Source organism: Phymastichus coffea, unplaced genomic scaffold, assembly GCF_024137745.1.
Source record: "Phymastichus coffea isolate CEN01 unplaced genomic scaffold, Cenicafe_Pcof_1.1 PCOF00059, whole genome shotgun sequence".
In the NCBI taxonomy this organism is placed as follows: domain Eukaryota; kingdom Metazoa; phylum Arthropoda; class Insecta; order Hymenoptera; family Eulophidae; genus Phymastichus; species Phymastichus coffea.
In genome coordinates this window covers 146,995-169,467 of record NW_026706870.1, presented here as the reverse complement: position 1 = coordinate 169,467, position 22,473 = coordinate 146,995, and the positions used below count along the sequence as shown (strand labels likewise).

The 22,473-nt window shown below is 34.8% G+C and overlaps 3 protein-coding genes across 7 annotated transcripts; 1 reads left to right on the top strand and 2 right to left on the bottom strand.

Annotated features, from left to right (window-relative positions):
• Window positions 1–314: 314 nt before the first annotated feature.
• On the bottom strand, window positions 315–3,211 carry LOC131666624 (intraflagellar transport protein 172 homolog). Its single transcript, XM_058939459.1, has 8 exons — window positions 3,173–3,211; window positions 2,724–2,867; window positions 2,527–2,627; window positions 2,265–2,447; window positions 1,897–2,203; window positions 1,718–1,823; window positions 1,356–1,661; window positions 315–1,294 (listed from the first exon to the last, which is right to left on the bottom strand). Exons 1-8 carry the CDS (start codon window positions 3,209–3,211, stop codon window positions 315–317), a joined length of 2,166 nt encoding a protein of 721 aa, XP_058795442.1.
• Window positions 3,212–5,200: 1,989 nt separating this feature from the next.
• LOC131666526 (prostatic acid phosphatase-like) lies at window positions 5,201–8,947 on the top strand. 3 transcript variants are annotated; one of them, XM_058939277.1, is made up of 7 exons: window positions 5,201–5,303; window positions 6,056–6,178; window positions 6,261–6,365; window positions 6,436–6,701; window positions 6,763–6,922; window positions 6,986–7,309; window positions 7,393–8,947. In XM_058939277.1, exons 2-7 carry the CDS (start codon window positions 6,122–6,124, stop codon window positions 7,603–7,605), a joined length of 1,125 nt encoding a protein of 374 aa, XP_058795260.1. In that variant the 5' UTR covers window positions 5,201–5,303; window positions 6,056–6,121; the 3' UTR covers window positions 7,606–8,947. The 3 variants fall into 3 exon arrangements, with proteins under 3 accessions (XP_058795260.1, XP_058795258.1, XP_058795259.1); XM_058939275.1 differs by having other exon boundaries at window positions 5,203–5,303; window positions 6,986–7,315; window positions 7,393–8,944; XM_058939276.1 differs by having other exon boundaries at window positions 5,239–5,303; window positions 6,120–6,178; window positions 6,986–7,315; window positions 7,393–8,944.
• A 2,368-nt stretch (window positions 8,948–11,315) lies between these two features.
• LOC131666510 (serine/threonine-protein phosphatase 6 regulatory ankyrin repeat subunit C-like) lies at window positions 11,316–18,031 on the bottom strand. 3 transcript variants are annotated; one of them, XM_058939241.1, is made up of 5 exons: window positions 17,906–18,031; window positions 13,321–15,755; window positions 12,827–13,232; window positions 12,376–12,752; window positions 11,316–12,310 (listed from the first exon to the last, which is right to left on the bottom strand). In XM_058939241.1, exons 2-5 carry the CDS (start codon window positions 15,704–15,706, stop codon window positions 11,607–11,609), a joined length of 3,873 nt encoding a protein of 1,290 aa, XP_058795224.1. In that variant the 5' UTR covers window positions 15,707–15,755; window positions 17,906–18,031; the 3' UTR covers window positions 11,316–11,606. The 3 variants fall into 3 exon arrangements, with proteins under 3 accessions (XP_058795224.1, XP_058795226.1, XP_058795225.1); XM_058939243.1 differs by having other exon boundaries at window positions 17,916–18,011; XM_058939242.1 differs by lacking the exon at window positions 17,906–18,031 and adding an exon at window positions 16,742–16,801.
• Window positions 18,032–22,473: the final 4,442 nt, after the last annotated feature.

Sequence of the window (22,473 nt, the reverse complement as noted above, 5' to 3'; positions counted from 1 at the left end):
GAGACCGAACAAGCCGTTGATTAAGTCTTTTATATTGCTCTTGGTAACCAAGTTAATAAAAAAAATCAATAACCAAGAAAACTGAAGCAATTCAACAATTGCTAGACGTTTTCTCATTAAACAATTTTTTAAAGAATGTTGCTAAGCAACGGTCTTGTCATTTTAAAGACGATCGTTACGAGTTGACTCGAATATAATATGATTGCGGCCCGTAGATATATATATATATATATATTAAATAAATCTATGAAAAGTCTGCTACAAAAACCAAGGTTTTCGTACATTGATGAAAAATAAAACGACACTGAAAAATTCTAACTCTTCTCAGCAGTCATCGCTTGTTTCTCCAGAACTCGTTGCAATCCAGGTGACAACGAAGCCATAACAGCAAGTTGCAATGAAAAATCACCTCGTAATTCCTCAGGCGTATATTGTCTCGTAAATCTAATCGGTGAAGAAGCACTGAGTTCGACTAATGGGATGTCCGGCGTTGAACTTATACTTAACGAATGCCCATTGTTGCTATTCGTTTGATTCCAAAGTTTGTAAACGTCGTTGCATCTTGAGCAATCATGGAAACTACCGTCTGAATGTTCACAATTGCCACGATCCACCTTTTCGGAGCAATCCTTCTTCTTTGCATTATTATCCCAATCGGCAATCGACAACTCATTGATACTTTGGACGAAGGATCCAGGTGATGTTAGCCCCGCAGTTTCCGTATAAATTTGACGCTGTCTAGTCTTCTTTGAAGATTTCGTATCGGTTTCTGCTTCGTTTTCAGAAACATGTCTGGACGAGCGCGAATCCGTGCTCAACGTCCAACGCGTCGAATCTTCCGTTGTATACATGCAAGTCTTTTTGTTCGATGAAATATTGATAATTTTATCTTTCTCATTGTCTCTAACGATCGACGAGTTACTACTAGAAAATGCATCACCGCCGATCGTCGAGTACACCAGATTACTTTTATTCATTGGTCTGTTCGTCACTCGGTCTTTCTTTGCTTCAACGTCGTTCGTATTTTCCGTAGGCGAGCGCTCGTTTTTGGTTCTAATCTCGGGGCAACTTGGCGACAACGAGTTGTCAGAGGCGTTCTCTTTATTTTTCAACGTAGATTTACCTGATCTGTCTAAATCGCCGATATTGCAAGTTTTTGGTGAAATGCCATTCTTGTGTTCGACATAGAAAGAAACCGAAGCCGTAACTTGCCTCGGCAAAGTAACGCTAGACTTGCAAGATCCTAATGTATTCTGCATTAGCTTCTCGGCAGACAACTGTTCTTTCGCTATGTCTGAAATGAAACAACACTCTCTAAAAAACAATCGTTGCACACAGCGTATACCGTTGCTTACCTTTCTCATTATCCCGTGAGATCTCGCTGGCCAAATCGGAGTTGAGATCGCAGATGATCAAAGTAGCACTAGTACGGGCAATCACGTGATTGCCGAGCAACTTAACGTCCTCGATTTCGTGACCAGCTCGCGATCTTACGACAATAGGCTTCGAGCACTGATCGCCCAGTGAACTGACGATAGCCAGAGTTGGTTCGATGTACAGTACCTCGTAGCCTATTGTACCAAACGTCGAAGGTGAGCGCAACGTCACTTCGTATTGCTCGATCGATCCGCCATTCGAATCTCCGACGATTAATTGCGATTCTACGAATAAGAGAATGGTAAACCCAATGTGAAAAGTGCGAACAGAAAGAACCTACCATCACGTCGCCAGGCTACGGCTATAGCAGCACCTCCTTTGGGTAGAGTTGTTAAAACCGTATCCTCCCACAACGTAGTTCTCGGACTCAAATTGAGTATCCTCATCTGAAACGGGAATTGACTTGCTCGAACAACGCAATCCGATGTGTGCCCGTGCGGTAAGAATATTTGTACTCACACCATCCCACGTGCCAATCGCCACGTTATGACCATTTGGACTGCAGCAAGCCACGACGATACCGTTAGCAGTGAGGTTTCCACAGTAACTGAAGACTTGATGAGTTTTGCCACGGGAATCGTAGAATACGAGTCTACTATCACGACCACCAGCTAGTATATAATTGTGATGAGTCCAGGCAAGTGCTTGAGCGGCTACGGAGTGAACAATCACCTTGCCCAAGAATTCGATTGTACCCGTTTCCGTGATGTGGTAACGATTGATTTTACCATCCGAGTGACTTGACAGCATTCCCGTTACTCTTGGGCTTGAAAATTCAACGAGTATGACATTTCTCGGGATAACTTTATTGCATTACGATGACTTACTTGATGGCTAGTGCTATCGTCGTTGAATTAGCGTCGCATAGCACTGCTATCGTTCTGCTCGTTATCGCGACCGTATTGATTTTGCCATTCTCCAGACCGACAACTATCAATTTGTCGCTTGGCCACGCGAGGCAAGTCACCGATGAGCCTTGGTGAAGCTCGAATTCTAGGCTTTTCTTCTCCCTTCGGAATTCATTGCGACTTTAACATTAATCGTCAACGAATGCAGATATGGATACAACAGGATTTGATTTCACTTTACCATTGTTCGCCGATGTTGTAGACTTTGACGAAACCGTCCGTCTGACCTACCGCTAGTTTCGTGGAATCGGGCGAAAACGATAGACCTTTTATGGTATGATTCTGTATAGTTTTGTACAATGTAACTCATTTCGAGGTTCAATATCAAGTCTTGTTTTTTCTTGTTGCGTAAAAAATAAGATGAATCGAGCGACTTACCCGAGCGTTCAGAGCTTTTGTTGAGAATTCATCTTTCTTCGCGCACTTGCTGTCGAATAGGTGAACCGTACAATTCGCTGACGTCGCTGCTAATTTCGAATTGTCCGGTGACCATGCAATCGCGGTTTCTTGTTTTTTAGATTCCTTGAGGGACAGTTGTATGTGTTATAATTCATTAGCTATACATTGAAAAATTTTATTTTTATCAACGTCAAAAGATTCAAATATAAAATATAATGTTTACTACTCCGCTTAATTATCATATGTATTATTACAAAGGCGATGGAGCTGAAAGCAAAATGTTTTTTCTTACGGTACATCACTTTTTCCGAATCAATTTTTATAATTACAAAAAAAGAATTATCAAATTATTACGTAAATGCAATATCACATGAAGGGCTTATCTGAAAAATACAAAACTATCAAATCACAATTAAAACAATGCTCACGTGTGGAGATAAGATTGTTCCTAAATGCCGAAGTAACATTTTTCATGCTACATTCAAGAGTAATACTACAAGTGACGCCAGTAGCAATTGATTGATTCGTGAAAACAAAAAGCTGTGTATTCTCCGTGGAACTTTGTGTATTGGAAGTCGCTTGGCAACCTTCGTCGTACACCAGACTGTCACTCCCTTTTTTATGAACTGCAATTAAAACTTTCCGAAGACTTTGTGCATTTAATAATCTTTATTCGCAGATGTAGATTGTTGTGTTTTGAAGTTGATATGACTATTATATTTGTAATCAAAAAATTAAGTCTGCGACACTATCGCGAAAAGCAACTATACGCTATTGATGCGCGCAAAAATAGTTTATTTTATTCATTACTCAGTGTCATGTGCAAAAATTATAAAATCGAACATTGAGATGTTTTCATTATTTATGTATGTATAATTAATTATATATTGATATATAATAATTAAAAGCTATGTACTGGCGTGGACTACAGAGTAGTAATTAGTAAATAATTATTAAAAACGTGAAGAGGATTGTGAAAACAATCTAAGTACGTTTGCATATTTAACCAATAAAATGAGCGTGTTTTTCTCAACAGCATTCATCATTTTTAGAGCTGAATATTTGTTGCTCTAAAATCCGTTATAATCCCGGGATTGACAGCACTTTCGGAGTGTATTGCTTTGTAAAACGTCTTGTCGAAGATGTAGCTTTCAAAAAATAATGTCGATTTTTATTGCGATAAGTATCCTTAGAGCTCTGATAATTGTTCATAATAACTTAAAAACGCCCACAATTATATCAAGAAGAATCATTTTTATCCGATAGAAACAAATCGCGTTTCCAATACGGTGATTCGATTGTTGGATCGTTCAGGTTTAAAAAGTAACATACCATCGCCGTCTAGATAAAGAAGTTAGGATTGCAAAAGAGATCGACTTGATTCAATAAATTTTTCCTGTTTTCTTCTCGATATGCGAAGCAATTGCACTATCTTTCATTGTCGGCCCAAGCTCGTCTTCGCTCGTCAATGTTATCGAGAGCCAAAACCCATTGTAAAATTTAGTTTTTCGTATAGGTTGACGCGATCCGATGGTATAAGATCGTATTAAATACTTTACCTTTTCCTTGCGATACTTTCGTTTTGTATGAAAAAATTGATGTATTTTTCATTTCATCTATCTCTAGATGTGAAAAATTTAGAGTGGAAACCTATCAGGCAGAAGAGTACCAAAAGAAAATTGTCGAATTCTCGGACATTCCGGTCATTTTATCTTGGCAACAAAAATTAATTTTAATAACGATTTTTGAAAAATTGTGTATAAATATAAATAGGATTTTTATTTACTACGTAAAAGTAGTAATTTTCTTGCTTATCTTGATTAGGTTTATTTATATAGTAATAAAAATTATCTTTTAAAATATCAATATAAAGGAAAGGCATTTGAATTCACGAAAATAAAGAATTCGATAAACCGTACGATTCCAATAATCAACTACAAATGTAAGTATGAGTGAAAATATATAATAGTTGTCGATAATATGAGTAGATTGTTAATACGAATGATTTTCAGCATCTCGCTCGAATGGAATCTGGAAATCCACCAACTTTGAAGCTTTGTGATCATAAAGAATTCTGTCCAATCGACACTATCTGAACTTATCACATTTTTAGAAAAAGGATTAGATGAAATATTTAAAGGTAGCAGCGTTACGAAGTTTACAAATTTATCATTCAATCAGCCTGTAGTAGAAAAATTACACGACTAGCTATATGAGCATCATTTTCCATCGTACTTTTGCGACATTGTATTGTAAAACGCTTTTTCATTTTTCAACGATCAACTGTGCCGCATTCTCTATTAAAATTCGACGAATCCAAGAGCGCACACTCGTGCACACGCTATTTCGAATGCACTCGGAACTACGCGTCGTTGTATATAATCAGGTGTGCCGATGAGTGTCCGCTCGAAGCCAACAGCGCATGCGCGCGCAACTAAATTTTGCAAATAGAAAGAGAGAGTCAGAGAGAGAGAGAGAGAGAGAGTTCGAAGTGTTTTTCGAGCGGTGTATAAGGTAGCCTTGGCAATACGTACTTATGTGTATAGCACGCACAAACAGGTGAGAGATATCTGCTATTTCCATGAGCAGTTTGTTCATTCGACATGATTCATTCATACATTGCAATTAGACAATAATGGCGTTATATAATGTATGTGCACTCGCAATACGATAGACATTGCTTGTAACCTACATTTTCTTGCTTCATTTTATGTATTATTCAATAATTCATTCTAACTTTTTTATTATTAATAATACTAGAGAATCACAAATGTACATTATTAATGCAACGATGTTCTATCATTTTATGTCAATGGATTTATTAATACTTCATGTGAAAATTTTTAGAATTCTAAAATTATTTGGTGACGTTCTGTATCCGCAATTCAAATCTTAAATTCGGTGCTCTCCTTATCCATCCAATGCCCTTGCGTTGCATCTCGGGCATAAACATTATCGTTTGCGTGCGATCGATTACTATGAAAATAGTGCAAATAAGACATTTGAATTTTATAATTTAATAATCATCAATTACTACTATTCTTTATAAAATTCCTATAAGCAATAGTAGAAGAAACTTTATGATAGAATAATTCATTTCATTAGTGAGAAATCGTATCACTGTATAACACAGAAAAAATCGAAAAATTTTATCACAAGAGATCAAGAGTATATGCTATTCTGAGTTACGAAATTTCCAGTCGTGGTCATTGAATCACGTAACACCCCCCTAGTTACAACTAATTGCTGTTATCTGTTTGATTATCTATATTCTTTAAACACTGTGTTCTTTTTAATTAACGACTTTTTAGTCACGCTAGTCTAACGACAATCGAATAGCTTGAACATATCTGTGGTTCGTTCGTTGCATTTTAGACATGGAAGTGAATAAGGAATTGAACGATCAAGATTTGAAGTTAGAACTGGTGCAAGTAGTAAGTATAACGCATAGTTCGTCGACTCCAAATTCCGAAATATTGCATCAGGCTTGAATTTCATCGAGAATATTTACGTTAGATTTTTAGACACGGAGCTCGAACTCCGGTTCGCGAAGAATTGGACGTGTACAAGTTCAACGACGTGCCCGCGTACGAACCATGGGGCGTCGGACAATTGACCAATGCAAGTAGCCACGTTCTGCTTATCCTTGGAATTGTTGAAAAAAATTCTATATCAATTCGCTCGTGTGCAGGATGGAAAGAGGCAGGAATACCATTTCGGTTCATTTTTGAGGGAGCGATATGGAAACTTCCTAAGCGAGTATTACCAATCCGACGATGTTTACGCTTATTCGACTGACGTTCACCGTACGAAAATGTCTTTGCAATTGGTACTTGCTGGGCTTTATCCACCGGTAGGTCATGCTGTTTGGAATCCCGATTTAAAATGGTCACCTATACCTTATGTTCATGCGCCAGCGGTATTGGACATTTTTATGAAATACCACGATAATCCGAGGTAGAATTGGTCAGTGATCAACTCAAAAGACAGGTTTCGTTGATAAAAGTACCTTTTTCAGATTCCAGAAGCTTCGATATCAGGCCTGTCGGACGGAAGAGTTCCGCAAAAAAATTGCCGAGTACGATGATTTTCTGGCGTTTTTGTCCGAACAAACAAACGTCAATTTTGACGATGATTTTTTAAACGTTGCCTTTTTATACGGCGTCATCGTCGCCGATGTAAGTATTTGTCATCCTCGATTTTTCGATAAAATTATAAAATCAAAATGAGCATTATCGTAGGAACGAATGAATCTACCATTACCAGATTGGTACAAGCCGGAAATGAAGGAAAAGTTTAGGCAACTGATGGGGTTTGTGTTTGATGGATTTGCATTCACATTGGAAATGAAAAAACTTGGCGCAGGACCACTGATCAAGACAATCATTGAAAATATGAATTTAAAAGGAAGCAACATAAATCCGAGAAAAATTTATTTGTACAGCGGTCATGATTTTAATATAGCATTGATCACAAGATCGCATAATATTGAAGATTATAGGTATCCAGAGTTTGGCTGTGGCTTGATTTTTGAAAAATTACGCGATTGCAGTAATCAAGTTTATGTGAGAGTGAGGAAAAATATGATAATAAAAATGCATCTTTATACGTATGAAATTATCATTAATTGTTTTAAAAATATTTTCAGCTTTTGGCTTGGACAGGATCTGGTACGCTAATACCATTGAAACTTGGTAATCACAAAGAATTCTGTCCCATCGATGACTACTTGAAATTAGTCGAACCTATCATACCATCGGATAATGAGATAGATGAGATGTTAGAAGATGTCAGTATTAGGAAATTCCGAAATATATTTTTCAATGATCATGTGGTCAAACCATTACATAATAAATTATAAAAGATTCAGTGTATTGATTAAAGGAATGCCTCTTTTTATCAAACTAATATTTAACTTATGTACTTACGAAATATGTCGTAAGTACATACCCAAACGCAATCTGTCTGTGTGAAAGAAGACATTTGTTTTGTCACACAAAATCAGGCCAATATTTAACATGGAAGTGAATACGTCAGAAACAACAAAAATTTTGAATAATCCAACAATAAGTTTTTCGTCGTTCCACGCGCGAGGACTTGATTTACGTAGGCTCCAAAAAGCAAGCACAATTCAAATCTTAGTATCGGACACGTTGTGTAGAAAAATCAAGTTAGATACATATGCGAGAAAGTGATTTCACCCTCACTTTTCTCGGATGCAAATATCCACACGACGCTTAGATCACGTGTACTCATTTACTGTATGGGTTATCATTATGTTAACACGTAATTAAAAAAAATACATTTTTGATTTTGAGATTGTTGAACTAGATGAATTCATAAATTAAGTTTTATGATAATGATTGGTGTAATCTGACAGGTGAATGGATATAAATAATCCCACGCATTAATTATTTATTGATAAATGGTCATCGTTTGATTCTGCAGTTAGTTATCCGTAGCCTGCCGGTTGAAGACCAATCAAAGATACAATGCGTGTCAGATAAAATTTCGTTCTTCATAAACGAAACAACATGCTTCCAATGTAGATTCATTCATCTGTCTCGGAAAAATAATAATTTTCTAGAGAGTATCTCATTTGTGTAATACATTTCATTGATTTAATTGCAGCCATCAATCCGAATTATACGATAATACATTATAACTTATGCAAGTAGTAAGTGGGAATTGAGATATTAATATTCATATTTGTAAATCCTCTGGTTGATGCAGCGCGTTTAAAATCAATTATTACACCTTATAAAAATACTAACAAAGATAGACTTATCGTTTATCTCATCTTTGAAAATACAGCTAGATTTGTTTCTTAGAGATGCCGATTCTACAGCTGTTTAAATTATATTTATTTAACGCAAAATTTTTCCAATTCAACAGAGAATATAAAGGTCTCTATTGAATTTCTGAATTCATTAGAAAAGATGATACTATTGAACATGTAAGCTTCCTATAGGAAATACATTTGCAAAATAATGCTCAAAATATTTTATATAAAATATTTCTCCAGGAATAAATAACTTTGAAATTATATTTAAGATGACCGTTTGCTCATTATTAACAAATGATGAAATGTACGATCATATGTAAAATATATTTTATGCCAATTAATCTTTTGTGAATTTTTCTGTAGAAAGTATTTTATTTTATTTTTTCTGTAGGAAGTATTTTATTTTTCGTGTGTATCTATTAAAGATATGTAATTGCATTTAAAAAGTTATAATTGACTTACTTCCATTCCTAATTCACCAAAACTTAGCGAATGAGATCGTCGACGATTATATAAGCTTCCCTGCTGGTTTTATGATCGGTACAGCAACAGCTGCTTATTAAGTCGAAGGAGTATGGAATTGCAACGTTAATACAGAAGTTCATTAAAATGATTGATTGTAAATTTAAATTTCACAATTCCATTGCATGAATTATCGATTTATTTAGGTAAAAGGAAACATGGGATCATTACGCACATACTTAAATTTACAAAATGAATGATAGATCCAATGAAGATATTCCTTGCGGTTCGAATTACAAGTATAAAGAAGATTTGACTTATTAAAAAGATGGGACTAATAAATTGTGTAAGATAGATAATTTGTTTTCGAGATATTCACAAACTATTACTTTTTAAATAAATGAAAATGCTCGTTTCTTAAATGAGCTTTTACCGATTTCCCTCAGTTGGTCGAGAATTTAACTAACAAGGTATTCAAATATTATTAGCAAGGATAGCACTAGGTGTTATCACCGTTTATTGGACTAACTGCAAAAGCATATTATGAGGTCACGGTGTACTACTAAGACCATCTACAAATCTTTCAACGAATAGGTGATTAGACAAATGAAATTATTGTCTAAGTTTTTTTTAGATTATGCCAAAATTGTTTTCAGCGAATTTGATCACCACGTTGAAGCATTTGTAACTATCAACGAATTAGAAAGTATTTATAGAACTACTTACGTCAAAGGCAAATTGGCAGCAAGTGTATGATATTAATCCTCCGTTTAGTTTTTAAAAGCCCTCATAAATGTTATTCTCAATAAGTAAAGTTATGGAGATAAGCCGAATATTTTTGTAATCAACATATTTTCGAAGCTCAAACTTCTTATTACATTTACGAAGAAGAAAAACTGAAAAAAAAGGACAAGTTGGAATAGTGTTGAACAATTTTCATTTCTGGTCGAAAAATCAGACTGACTTTGTACTCCTACTTTCTTATTACTCAAATACTTTCAATCGTATACCAAGAACATATTGATTACGGTTAATAAGCGTGGTTATCATGTCAGAGCTTAGCGAATGGAGCTTAATGGATAACTTCAAGTGAAATATGGGTTACATGTAAATATTTTACGTTGTTAATCAATAAATATAGTTATTCACGGAGTAAATGTAAAATTTATAACTGTTTTCAAGGAAAAGTTCGGCATTTGTCAGGTTAGTTGATTTCAATAACCCAGACAAATCAAGAACTTCGAAAAAGTCTGCGCATTGGTTCAAAAGCGTGCTTTGTACTCGAAAGTTGCTTCCAATACCACAGAGTAATAAGGAAAACTAAAGTCTCTTTTATTCATTTTTGTCGATTACTTTAAACCCAATATCTCAATCTTTATCAGTTAACACAGTTAACAAGGATTAATGTCAATTCAATTTCAACCATATTAAACATTTTATATATATTTGATCATTTATGATGAACACGTCAAAAAATGTATAAAAAATAGTTTTTAAATATTCATTGTAATCGAATAACATTTAAAAGCAAATGATATTTACAAATAAGATTGATTTTTATCGATATACAGATATAATTTTGCACGTATTAAAGATTTATGACGAAGGATTACGGCGAAGGTTTAGAAACACTAACTTGTATTTATATAGTCTTTCTTTTATAAACTATTGGCGAAAAAATAATAGAAAAATTGATTTAATTGCTCTATGACTATTTTCTTCTGGGTAAATACTTTCATAGATATTTACATTAATTTTATCAGCAAATTATACAAAAATGCAGTTTTAACGACAATAATCAATCATAAAAGAGTATTCTTACCATTACAGCTGTTAGAAAGTGCTTTAAAATAAATACCTCTTATTAATTGAATGACAGAATCAATATTATTTCATTTTTTATCTTCAATATGAGATCACCTCATATTTCGTTAACGTCTGATAAAGGTCTCATCTGCTCGCTCACGTGGATGTAGTGTCGTTGAAGAAGTATGATAAATATATTCTTTTTTATAAAGGGGAATGATCCATTATCTTTAATCGATAACAGATTTAAAAGTAGCTTTAAAAAATGTGTAATACTTGCATCTACTTGTTTTCTCTGATACTGTTATGAAGCTATTTAAATTCATTTAATCAGTTCAGGCATAAATTACATTATGATACGATTAATTTATTTCTTTTAGCAATAATACTTTGTACCAATTAGTAGATAGCATAAAAAAAGATTAGTAAAAAACCATTCAATGATAATAAACTTCGGATATTATGAGAAATATTCATTTTTATTGCGCATAAAATCATACAATAATTAGGTCAAACTACCTTTCAATAATTGTACTGTTTATAAGAAACAATAAATTAATTTAGAAACAATTTCATTAAAAATAATGATTTTGTGAATGCTTTATTCGTACGTTATTAAAATAAGCGATTTATACTTTGTATAAATATATATATGTGAAGCAATACTGGTATATGACAAATATACTTCACCAATACACTTTTTTATAATCTCATCAATTTGAGTAATATAATTGTCTATCAAGTACATTTAGTTGCTATAATAAAAATTTCAACCAAGTAAAAACAATTATGTTTCATTTGAAAATTACTTAACCACGTAATCGTTCATTATTTGTTCTTTGAATATTTGAAATGCTTGACTCGATTAAATTCTTCAACTCAGAATTTTTCAAGAATACTAAAATAGCCTCGGAACATGGATCAGGAAATGGAATACCTGTAAGACTAGTCAATGAAGCCTTGGAATTTTCAATTAATGAAAATCTCGCTAAAGCCTTTCTATATTGCAGCCTTAAAAGATCTGCTAATTCACAAAATCTATTGGTTAGATTCGTCCTACTGGACTCGAAGAAATCCTTGATAGCTTCACGTTCCACAAACGTCATATAAGGAAAAACAGTCACAGCGCCTGTCTCGGACATGAAATCGTGTAGAAACAACGAGTGCGAACCTATCTTAACATCTTTTATTTTTTCTATTTCTTTGAAAAAGCGCTCATTCATAGCGGCATCAAAGGACTTCTTTTTCATCACAGATATTTGAACATTGTTATTGATTGGACTTACGTCGAGTTTACCTAGTAGTAGTTTGTGAACGTGAACAGCGAACGTTCTTTTTATTATCTCGTCGCGACCTTCGGAATACTCGTCAAATGCTTTGCAAGGCTCCAAACTGTATGCAAAAGCTGGTTTACCCTTCATGTCGATCACATTTATATCCGCACCTGCCGACAGTAGCCCCGAAATCGCTCGGTCGTTTTGAAACTGTGCCGCAATGTGCAAAGCCGTTTTACCTATTAAAGAAGTTCAAAGAACATTATTCCTTGAAAACCCATTAATAAAACTTACAATCACACACCTAATTTGTTTTGATAATCTATATCACAACCAAGTTTGATAAGTCTTTCAATCAACTCAGTATAATCGTCATCAGTGATGATAGGTGAGCCAGTAGATACGACATTATGTATGGCAGTACAACCAGTATCGTCCACTTCATTAATGTTTGGTGAATTAATCATAGCTTCAAAAACTAACTTCTGCATGGTCTCATGATGACGTGTGGAGAATGTTATCGGTAGGTAACCTTTCTGACTGACCGGATTGAAATCGTTCACGTGGCAGCTATGAGTTAGGAAAAAGCCTATTTCGTCAGCTGTCACGTCTTTTGATTTCAGTAAAATTTCTAACGGCGTCTCGCCATATATATTCCTAGCATTGATGTCCGCTCCAGCGCTATAAAATATAAAAATTGTAGTTTCACCTTGATAGTTAAATTTCCATGAAAACAAATAAAAAGTTGCACCAACCAAGTAATCATTTCGAAGAGGATTTCACGCGGTGGACCGAACTTGGCAGCAGTATGAAGTGGATTATTACCACGTGCATCCTGGGCATTCACATCAGCGCCGTGTTTCAACAGCATTTCGACAGTTTTTAATTGTGCAGAGATGCCGGTAAAGCTTTTCGTTTGCCTACTCAAAGTTAAGTGTAAGGCAGTGCAACCGGCATATTGATCGGCAAAGTAGTCGGTCGTTTGATTGACGTCGACGATGCCAGAATTCAAAAATGCCTCGGCTACGTCGAAATTATTCCAGCTACAAGCGACATGAAAGTGAGATACTCCATCAGCATCAACGGGATTAACACTAAAATCTTTTATACTTTTTAGCATTAAATTGACACGCGATCCACACGGAGAATCGGCTGGCTGATCTGTGAGGTAATAATTACAGACAAAAATTTCAAAATAAAATATGGAAATAATTTTTACAGTAAACATTTAAGTAACGTTAACCCTTACCTATATAAATGTAAAATAATTTATCAGCCATAAGAAGCGGAGTTTGCATGCTGTCATTCTTCAGTGAAACATCAGCCCCGTTATTTAGCAGTAATTTCAAAATAGCATCAATGTCGATTTGACGCCGATGATTGTGCATAAATTCGTTCGCTTCAATCATCAGTAAATGCAAAGCCGTGCATCCATCTTTCGTTCTCTCATTGACACTTACTCCGTGGTCAAGCGCCTTTTTGGCTAACTTAACGTCGACTTTCTTACAAGCGATGTGTAGTAAAGTGAAATCCTTCAGTGCCACATTGTTGCGTTTAATGATTGCGATAAAGGGATCTTGATGTGGTCCATACTTGTCTTTTAGTGCATCGAACAGAATGTCATTAGTGACGTTAGCACCATGTTGAATGAGTAATTTTGCAAGTTCCCAGTGTCGCTTGTGCACTGCAATGTGTAACGGAGTCAATCCAAGGTATTCGGAAGCCACTGGATTCACGATAACTGCATTAACATTAGCTCCAAGATGAAGCAACTTCTTTACAGCAGTCGAGCAATTGAAAAAACAAGCGACGTGCAAATGAGCAAAACCATCGACGATGCATTCCTTTAGAATTGGAACAGACAGAAGCATGCTTCCCACACACGACTGATTGCTAGACATCAAGAGTGAACGATGAATCGGCGTCAATCCATCGACATCCATCGCATAAATATCCGCAGCTTGTTTTAACAAAAAATTGAGAATAGTCGAGCAGCCGACAGCCACTGCGATATGTAAGGCAGTCGATCCCGGAGAAATATAAGAATTTTGAATCTTGAAACTTCTCCTCACTGGAGATTTCACATCAGCACCGTTGGCAAGTAATTTCTCCAATGCAGTCTCGTTCATCGCGACGCAAGCTATATGAAGGTGAGACCAGCCATCCTCGTCGACGGGGTTGACAGTCAATTTATGATACTGAAACAGCAGATTAACAATGTCCATATCTTTGAGTTTGAAAGCGAAGTGTAGGACAGTGTAGTCGTGAACGTTCTTAGCAGTCACGTCTGCACCTCTGCTCAAACAATCCTTTATCACGTGGAAATATGTCCTCCTATTGCAGAGATTCTTAGTTCTATTGTAAAGAGCTATCGCTAGATGTAGTGCCGTATAATTTGGCCACAGTGGCGAGTCAGCAGGTACCACGGCATCGACATTGTCGAAATTACGTAGAAACGCGTTGAAGTCAACCGTACTTCTCATAGCGAGCAACAGATCCATTAGTTTCGTTCTGCCGTCCGACATTAATAGGTTGCCCCAATCTGCTTGACATTCCATAATAGCGTGAATATCGGCGACTGCGTATTTTTCCAGGCAAACGTCGAGAGGCGTTGTACCATTAGCATCCACGATTTTGATACTCGCTCCTCTGCTCAACAGTAGTTTAAGAGTGTCGATGCTGAACAGAGCGGCCAAGTGAAGCGCGCTACAGCCCGGGGCGACTGGCGAGTCGATCGCGATCGGCCGATCGATGTCAGTCACGTGCTTGAGGAAACGCTTTGCCAGCACAGCGTCTCCCATCCCGCAAGCCACGTGCAATTTCGTTAAGCCGAGAGTTTGCCAATTGTCGGGCGTCGCGTCGTTTTCCAGCAGCAGACTGATTATCTTCTCGTTTATACCCACGTCCGCTAATAGGTTGGCGTGTGCTCCGCGTTTCTCCACGTTCAACTGCATTATTCGCACGTTGCGCTCCAGCAGCAAGTGCAGCGCTGTCATGCCACTCGAGTCTTTGACGTGTACGCTCGCACCGTTCTCCAGCAAGATTTCGGCGGCTTTTAGCGCACAAAATCGACTGGCAAAGTGTAATGCCGTGTAGCCGGGAAACACCGGTGAGTTGGCGTCTACAGTTTGGTTGACTGACACGCCGTTGCTCAAGAAAAATTTCACGGCTCGCGCGTTGTTGGTCATGCAAGCTGCATGAAAATGCGATATGCCGTGGCTGTTGCATGGATTGTCGTGGATTTTAAATTGAACGTGGAATGATAATATAGAGTCGATGAAGCAGTCTTCGATTTTGCCTTTCGATTTCCAATTATTCGTGTATTTCTTGTGTTTTTCTTCGATGATTTGATGGAGGACTGTTGATCCCTCATTGTTCTTTATCGTGAAATCAGCCCCGCGGTTGAGAAGTAAGTTGAAAGTCTTGACATTGCGTTTCTGAAGTGCAAAAAATAAAGCTGTGCAACCGGCAGAGCTTGGTAGGCGAGTTTTATTGATAGGTATTTGATAATTTATGTCGCCTTGTCGGTTGAGAATTTCATTAATATATCTGTCATCGAGGTGCTCACGTAAAGCTGTGTATAGCTGCGATAATTTAGAGTAACTTTGGGAATCAGATTCTTGAGTTTCAGTCATAGTAGTAGCCAGGATTTTGGTTCAAGTAACTTTATAAAAATGTAGTTACCTGAAAAAGAAAAAGCACATTTTTGTATTTTTTGTATGAATTAAAAAAAAATATTTTCAATGGTCAAGAACGTCACAATAGTTAATAGTGTTTCTTAAATGGGGAAAAAATCTTCTGAGCGAAAATTCAACTTAACCATTGATTAAAACAATTTTAACTTCATAAGTCTTATAATCCTGAATATTATACTTTCTATGCTGTAATTATTTAGGTATTTTACTTTCTTCAAATAAATTAAGTAAGTATGTTTTACAATAAATTTTGTTGCAATTTTCAAAATTTCATATAAGATGGTCTGTATGAACTAATAACAACTGCAAAGTTCAAGTGAAGAACAGCATAGAAGATTTAATATCAAAGAAAATCACATTTAGTAAAAAAAAATTTATCAAGTTTTTAATAAATTTAAGAAAAGATTGGCCTTGCAATCATGATAGATTTCAACAAGATTACTCGAAATTACTTAAAAATTAAAATAAAAATGTCACTTAACCATGGTCACTTTTTACTTTGAAAAGATTTTACGTTTTTAACTGACTGTAAGTCTATATACATTTGAAAAAAATGCCTTTATTTAAACGAATTTCAACTATTTTAACTCGTCAACATGTTTATTGATAGTTATTTTTGGACTTCTGAAAATTTGTCAAATTTGGAGATCTATACACGACTGACATTTCGTATACAGGAAAAGCAAACATTTTTATAATATTTATCACGAAAACGAAATGTTAAAAAACCATATTCTTTTTTTGCGATTAACATTGAATATTTTAGGAATAATCAATTTAAAAATTAAATGAAAAGTATATATAATCGCATGTATATAGGTCACGCCGGCCTCAGCGTGCTAATAGCTGTGAACGTGCGATTCGCAAGAGTTGTATGCAGTAATAATATTTTGTAAAAATAAAATGTAACATTAATTTTTAATTCACAATAAATATTTAGCAATCACGAAATTTTCTCTCTATATATACAATTACCCAATTTGACGCAATAGCAGCAGCGCGGATAAGAGTGAAATCACTGCACGAGCGGCGAAATTCGGCCGACGACTGAACTTTTGACTATACTCGAACCCACCGCGGCTCGCTATGCCAAGAATTTACACGACAGTACATGTAACATGTAACATACGTTGCGTATACCCGTTTTTTTTTTTCATTTTTGCATTTTTATACAGTTTTTTTCAATTTAATAAATTAAACGAGTAAAAAATGGTTATTTCAGTAAAATAAAAAAGCAAAGTTCGTGCTTGCGATAAATAAACAGAGTGGTACATTAATAGTAGGTTTTTATCCAGCAGCCAGAAGGTGTAGTCTTGGCTATCAAAAACTCACGTGTTACGAATTACTATCTTCTTTGGATTCTATTTCTTACATGGCAGATAATACAATTAGTGGCTATCAAGCATGCAAAAGTATTTTTAATATACTTAAGCTTAGCCAAGGATATTTTACTGTAGTCCTAGAAATTACTTTATCAAAATTCAAATCATATAGTGGCAAAGATTGGCTTTGTGAATCTTGTTAAACAAAGTTCCATAAAATAAATTCAGAGAGAAAAGACTTGGTAAAGTAACAAAAGATATCAATGATTATGTGCACAGAGCGAAAAGGCAGAAGATAATCAATGCGTGGATTATATCCACCACGATAAAAAATTCCTGCAAGAAAAATCTATGAAGATAGATTCAGAAGCATAATAGGCATAGATCGCGAGAATTGAGGATTCAGTAGTAGTTTATTTGAATGCAATTCAATCAAATTGTGTCAATCACTAAAAAGTGATGGAGATTTTCAGCTTGAAAGGAACAGTATGGAAATTTTTTGACTACTTTATTAAAATGTATTTGATTGAGTATTTTTTCTAATGAAATACGACATCGCAGTAAAGTTGACAAAAACTAATAAATAACCTAAACATTACCTCTTTACGATTAATATAAACAACTGAAAACATAAGATGTTAAAAATCCGAATGAAAATCATATTCATAACATTTCTTCGAACATTTCATAAAAAAACCAAGGTAATAAAATTAAAATTTGTTTATAGGTTAGTATAAACGACCTTGGTATTACGACATTCGCTGCGTGTAAAAAAAAGATGTATATATAATGTGTTCACAGCACATTAAAGAAATACCGGTGTATACTTCAAGTTGGAAGAGGTAGATGCAAATGACACTCCATAATCTTTGAAGTTTTTTTCTAAAAATAACAGTTGACAAAATAATACTCCTTAGAATTAGAACTGTCACCCATACAACTGTCTATGTTGATAAACACAGCTAGCTAGTAGGAGACGACCTGGCAGAAAAGTGATTGATTAAAAAAATATATATATACCACTAGCTTCGTCTTAATTTGTACCAACCGAAAATTGCTCTTTTGGAATTTGTACCCCCCCCAAAATTTTGAAAAAAAGCGAAATGAACGATATTTCGGAAAACTCATACTCCTAGGAGAAAAATGATTAATATCTTAAAAAAAACTACCACTAGTTTCATTTTAATTTGTACCATCAGAAAAATGCTTTTTTGGAATTTGTACCCTCTTTAAAAACAGAGAAAAAAAGATTTTCGTAGGGTAGATTAGCAATTCAAATGAACGTATTACTGCGCATGCGCGGCGGAAAATCTATCTTCCAGCAGAAAAATATGTGATTTTGAAAAAAAAATATGAATGCCTTCTTCTTAATTTGTACCATCTAAAAAATATATAAAACTAATTTGCACCCCTGTAGGATTTGAATTATACAATGTTATTTGTGTAATTGTAATATTGATAAATTATACAGGAAAATCTTTTATTTCTTAAGAAAAAAATATATTTCTAGCTCTACCATAAATTTTACCAACAGAAAATAGTTTTATTGTAATTTTTACACTCTAAAATTTGATTAGACATGTTAATATAAAATATCCTAAGTTAACGTGTGTTCTTAAACTCCTACATCCGCAAAAACAGCTGATTACTCGGATGATAAAGTAGATAACTCTGGTAGGAAAAATATTTATTTCCTAAAACAAAATACACCACTAACTTTGCCTTAATCAATACCAGTTGAAAAATAGTTATTTTGGAATTTGAACCCTTCGAAAATATTGAGAAAAAATTAATTCGTAGTCTAATTCGACGATTCTAATTCCGGGTCTTCCGCGCTACAGAAAATCTCTTTTCTCGGCGGAAAAAGCGTGAAATTTTAATGTAAAAGATTATGAATGTCTTCTTCTTAATTTGTAACATCTACGAAAACCGAAAATATAATCCAAAAAGAAAATATAGAGCTGTATTAATAGGAATGGGTTATTTTCTGAAATAACCCATTCCTATTAATACAGCTCTTATAATTTCAATATAATTTAGGATTGTGTTATTACGCAGCTATACCTATATAGTGTGTGTGTTACGAATGGAGGTCTTTTAAATATACACTATACATGTGCACCGATTGTGGCATAATAATTAAAATCGAGTGATTAACTAATTAAAATGAATATTAAATAAATTAAAATAATAATAAATTTAAACAAAGTAGGATGATATGATTTTTATGCAATTAGCACTGTCAAAAGCAATGAAAACAGGTAAATAAGCAAGGAATTCTCTGTACATATATCCGTCGTAAATATCATTAATATTTTGAATCGGTCTACTGAACTACTAGATTACTTCCTCCTACTAAAGAACTTCCTCCTGATATACGACTAATAATACAGCTGTTGCTTTGTAGTTTGGAAAACAACTAAAAATAGGTATTTTTAATAAAATCATCAGGGCATTATTCAGTTTCATAAATACTCTCCGTGTAACTAATGTTACCATCCTGATATAACAGTAAAAACACACTTCAAAAGTTATAAAGTATTCTGGATTTTTACCAGAAAAACCAAATTTTGCAGATACATTATTTATTTGATTATTGAATATTCTTGATGAATTGAATATTCTAATAATGTTTTGCAAAATAATGGTTGATTAATTTCTATTTTACCATGGTATTAATTTCGTACACAAAACTTACAAAATATGTGCGTATTTTGTACACAAAACACACGATATATGCACATAGATCTTGCTTACGTACATTGTTGAATATATATGTACATAATACATACATAATATGCATAAATTAGATACAGCTTTGCATTAAAAGTTTTTACAGATATACATACGAATTATGTATGAAATTTGTTCCTTAATTTTCAGGGGGGATAACAATCCAAAAGTAATTAAAACATAAATTTCATCAATGCATTTATTTAATTAAACTCCCTACGATAATTTTATTCATAATGCATCCATATTGAAATAATTGATATTAAAATTGAATTCATCGCCATTCTTGCACGCGTATCTTACAGCAATTCTATTGCTCGACGTAAGCGTGATATCGAAAATCCGAAGAGCTTTTCTATCGCCAGTGCAGAGAAAATGTGAAAAATCCGGTTTAAAATAATCAGCACCATCGCGGATATCGATACCGAAGAATTTCCAATAGTCAAATTCATCCCTACATTAAACATTTCCAACGAGAAGAAACATTCGCCCTTTACCCAAACTTCGTACGTCAATCAATGTCATAAACGCGTCGAACGTCGCGCGCTTTTGAAAAGTAACTTCGTTATCCTCACCGTACTGCACGCACTGAACGATTTTGTCACAATTCGGGTAAATAATTCCACAAATAGAAAGATCGAACGTGACAAATTACGGCTCTGGATTAGCTTCGAACTGCATGATCAAGATTTTTTTGGCACCCGTTAAACGATTCACACGTAATAGTCTGTAAGTCGTACCATCGTAACCACGAACGAGCAAATCACCAGCATAAAGCCGTTCCACTCTAATAGTCGACCAGTCAAGATTAACATCCAATGGCCATACACGGACTACGTTACGATAACCCAAGTTATAACCGATTCTACAGCGTTTAGCAGCAGCTCAACATGCAACCTCATCGTTTACGACAATATCGAATACGATGATAATTATCGTTCATCGTCACGATTCGCGTTCGACGATACGAACCATCTTTCATTTCGTCGTACCAAGCGAAAATTTTTCTGTCGTCAGCTAATCTTTTCACCGTACTGACACCTGTCTTCATTGCATCCCATATGGCTGTCAAAATAAACGAACATTCCTTATAGTCGTCCGTCCATTGATTATAGATACGCAATCTAATGGATAGTTTGCGCGGTTCTTGGTGCGTGATTTCGCTGTCCAGTATTACTGCGAAGGTATCGTCAGTGGATTTGTCGGGTGCGATTGAAAAATGATTGCTGGACAATACTTCAGTAATTGATAGCAGTACGAACAGGGTGTATTTTCACATATTGAAATAAATCTGCATTTCGAATAAGTCACAACTACTGAGTAGACTGAAGCTATACTGTAGCTTCTAATTGTTTTTTAAATATGTCAGGCGGAGGGATTGATAAAACTTTGCATCTCAGATAATAAAATGCCGGACGGAGCATTCATAGCTTGTTACGTCGTAATTTTATTTATAAATATGTTTTAGATTACTTTGAAATTATGCAAAGTAAGTTGAACTGTTAGGTAGTTTTTTTTCTGATAACGTAAGTAGAGTAAAATTCGTTCACATATTGTTACCCATGTCGACACTAAGCGGCAGCACCAACGCAAGCTTCGCTACCATGATCGAACGCTATAATAGGCAGTTGCTCACTCGTTATGTGTATTTCAAAGTGTATAATTAATAAAGCTTAGTTCTTATTAACCCCTGAGTGCCTTCATTTCACCTATCTAAGCCTAGTATGAGTTGTAAAATTTTTTAATTGTGGGCTTTGCGTTTTAAAAGAAGAGATCTACGTCGTCTGTTCTGGCTAATCAGTATATTGCTTACGTAACGTAACACCGCGTGAACAATATCAAATTCTTTTCTCAATTCTTCATAATATGGAATATACACTTCATAATACCTGCAGTTTTAAGAGATTAAGTGCAATGGTACGTTCATTTGATGCCGGTAGACAATATTAACACCGCGGTGTTCGTTAGAACACGTGACTCTCTCTGACTAAAATAAGCATATCGCGCTGGCTGATACATTTTCGGCATTTTTACAAAATTAGATGCAAACGATCGAACAAATTGAATTAAATAAGAGATAGTTAATTGAGAAAAATATCTTTCACTACCGATTATAAGCCAAATTATAAGTGAATGTTTGACACATTTTTAGCCACGTGTAATTAACGTATATTTACGAAATGAATTCACGCCTTTAAATTCCCTAAGACGTTTCGTTCCGACTATTGCATTGGACTCCTCAATATTTATTGTGAGCAACCCGAGAGGATAACTCTGTTCTATTCGTTTGTTCAAATCATTTTATAAAAAAAAAAAAATAAAATAATTGTCAACAATGTTTTCATTCTCAAGTGCCTTGTTAAAAATAAACACACTAACACAATTACTGTTTGAATTATTCTGCGTTAAATATGACGATTCTTTTTTTCATGATTACTCCTCAAATTAATATTAACTATTAAGAGTATTGAATGATTGATGAATGATAAGCTTGGTTACATCATTGATGCATTTTTCATGTAAATAACGCAGTGATAGATATGAGCCGTTTATTTTGAAAGTGACCTAACTCCGTTTTTCAATTTTCTGCCGCTTACAATGGTTACATGTACAACTTCATGTTATTTATCAGGGACGCACTTCAGATTGCTT

Coding starts and splice junctions, on each gene's coding strand:
- LOC131666624 (XM_058939459.1), bottom strand. CDS start 3,211: ATGTTACTTCGGCATTTAGGAACAATCTTATCTCCACAC. Junction 2,868..3,172: donor GAACAATCTTATCTCCACAC/GTGAGCATTGTT, acceptor CTGTCCCTCAAG/GAATCTAAAAAACAAGAAAC. Junction 1,824..1,896: donor CGATTGGCACGTGGGATGGT/GTGAGTACAAAT, acceptor TTCCCGTTTCAG/ATGAGGATACTCAATTTGAG.
- LOC131666526 (XM_058939275.1), top strand. CDS start 6,122: ATGGAAGTGAATAAGGAATTGAACGATCAAGATTTGAAGTTAGAACTG. Junction 6,179..6,260: donor AGTTAGAACTGGTGCAAGTA/GTAAGTATAACG, acceptor TATTTACGTTAG/ATTTTTAGACACGGAGCTCG. Junction 6,366..6,435: donor GCGTCGGACAATTGACCAAT/GCAAGTAGCCAC, acceptor GCTCGTGTGCAG/GATGGAAAGAGGCAGGAATA.
- LOC131666510 (XM_058939241.1), bottom strand. CDS start 15,706: ATGACTGAAACTCAAGAATCTGATTCCCAAAGTTACTCTAAATTATCG. Junction 12,753..12,826: donor CTCTTCGAAATGATTACTTG/GTTGGTGCAACT, acceptor TATATTTTATAG/CGCTGGAGCGGACATCAATG. Junction 12,311..12,375: donor AGATTATCAAAACAAATTAG/GTGTGTGATTGT, acceptor CTTCTTTAATAG/GTAAAACGGCTTTGCACATT.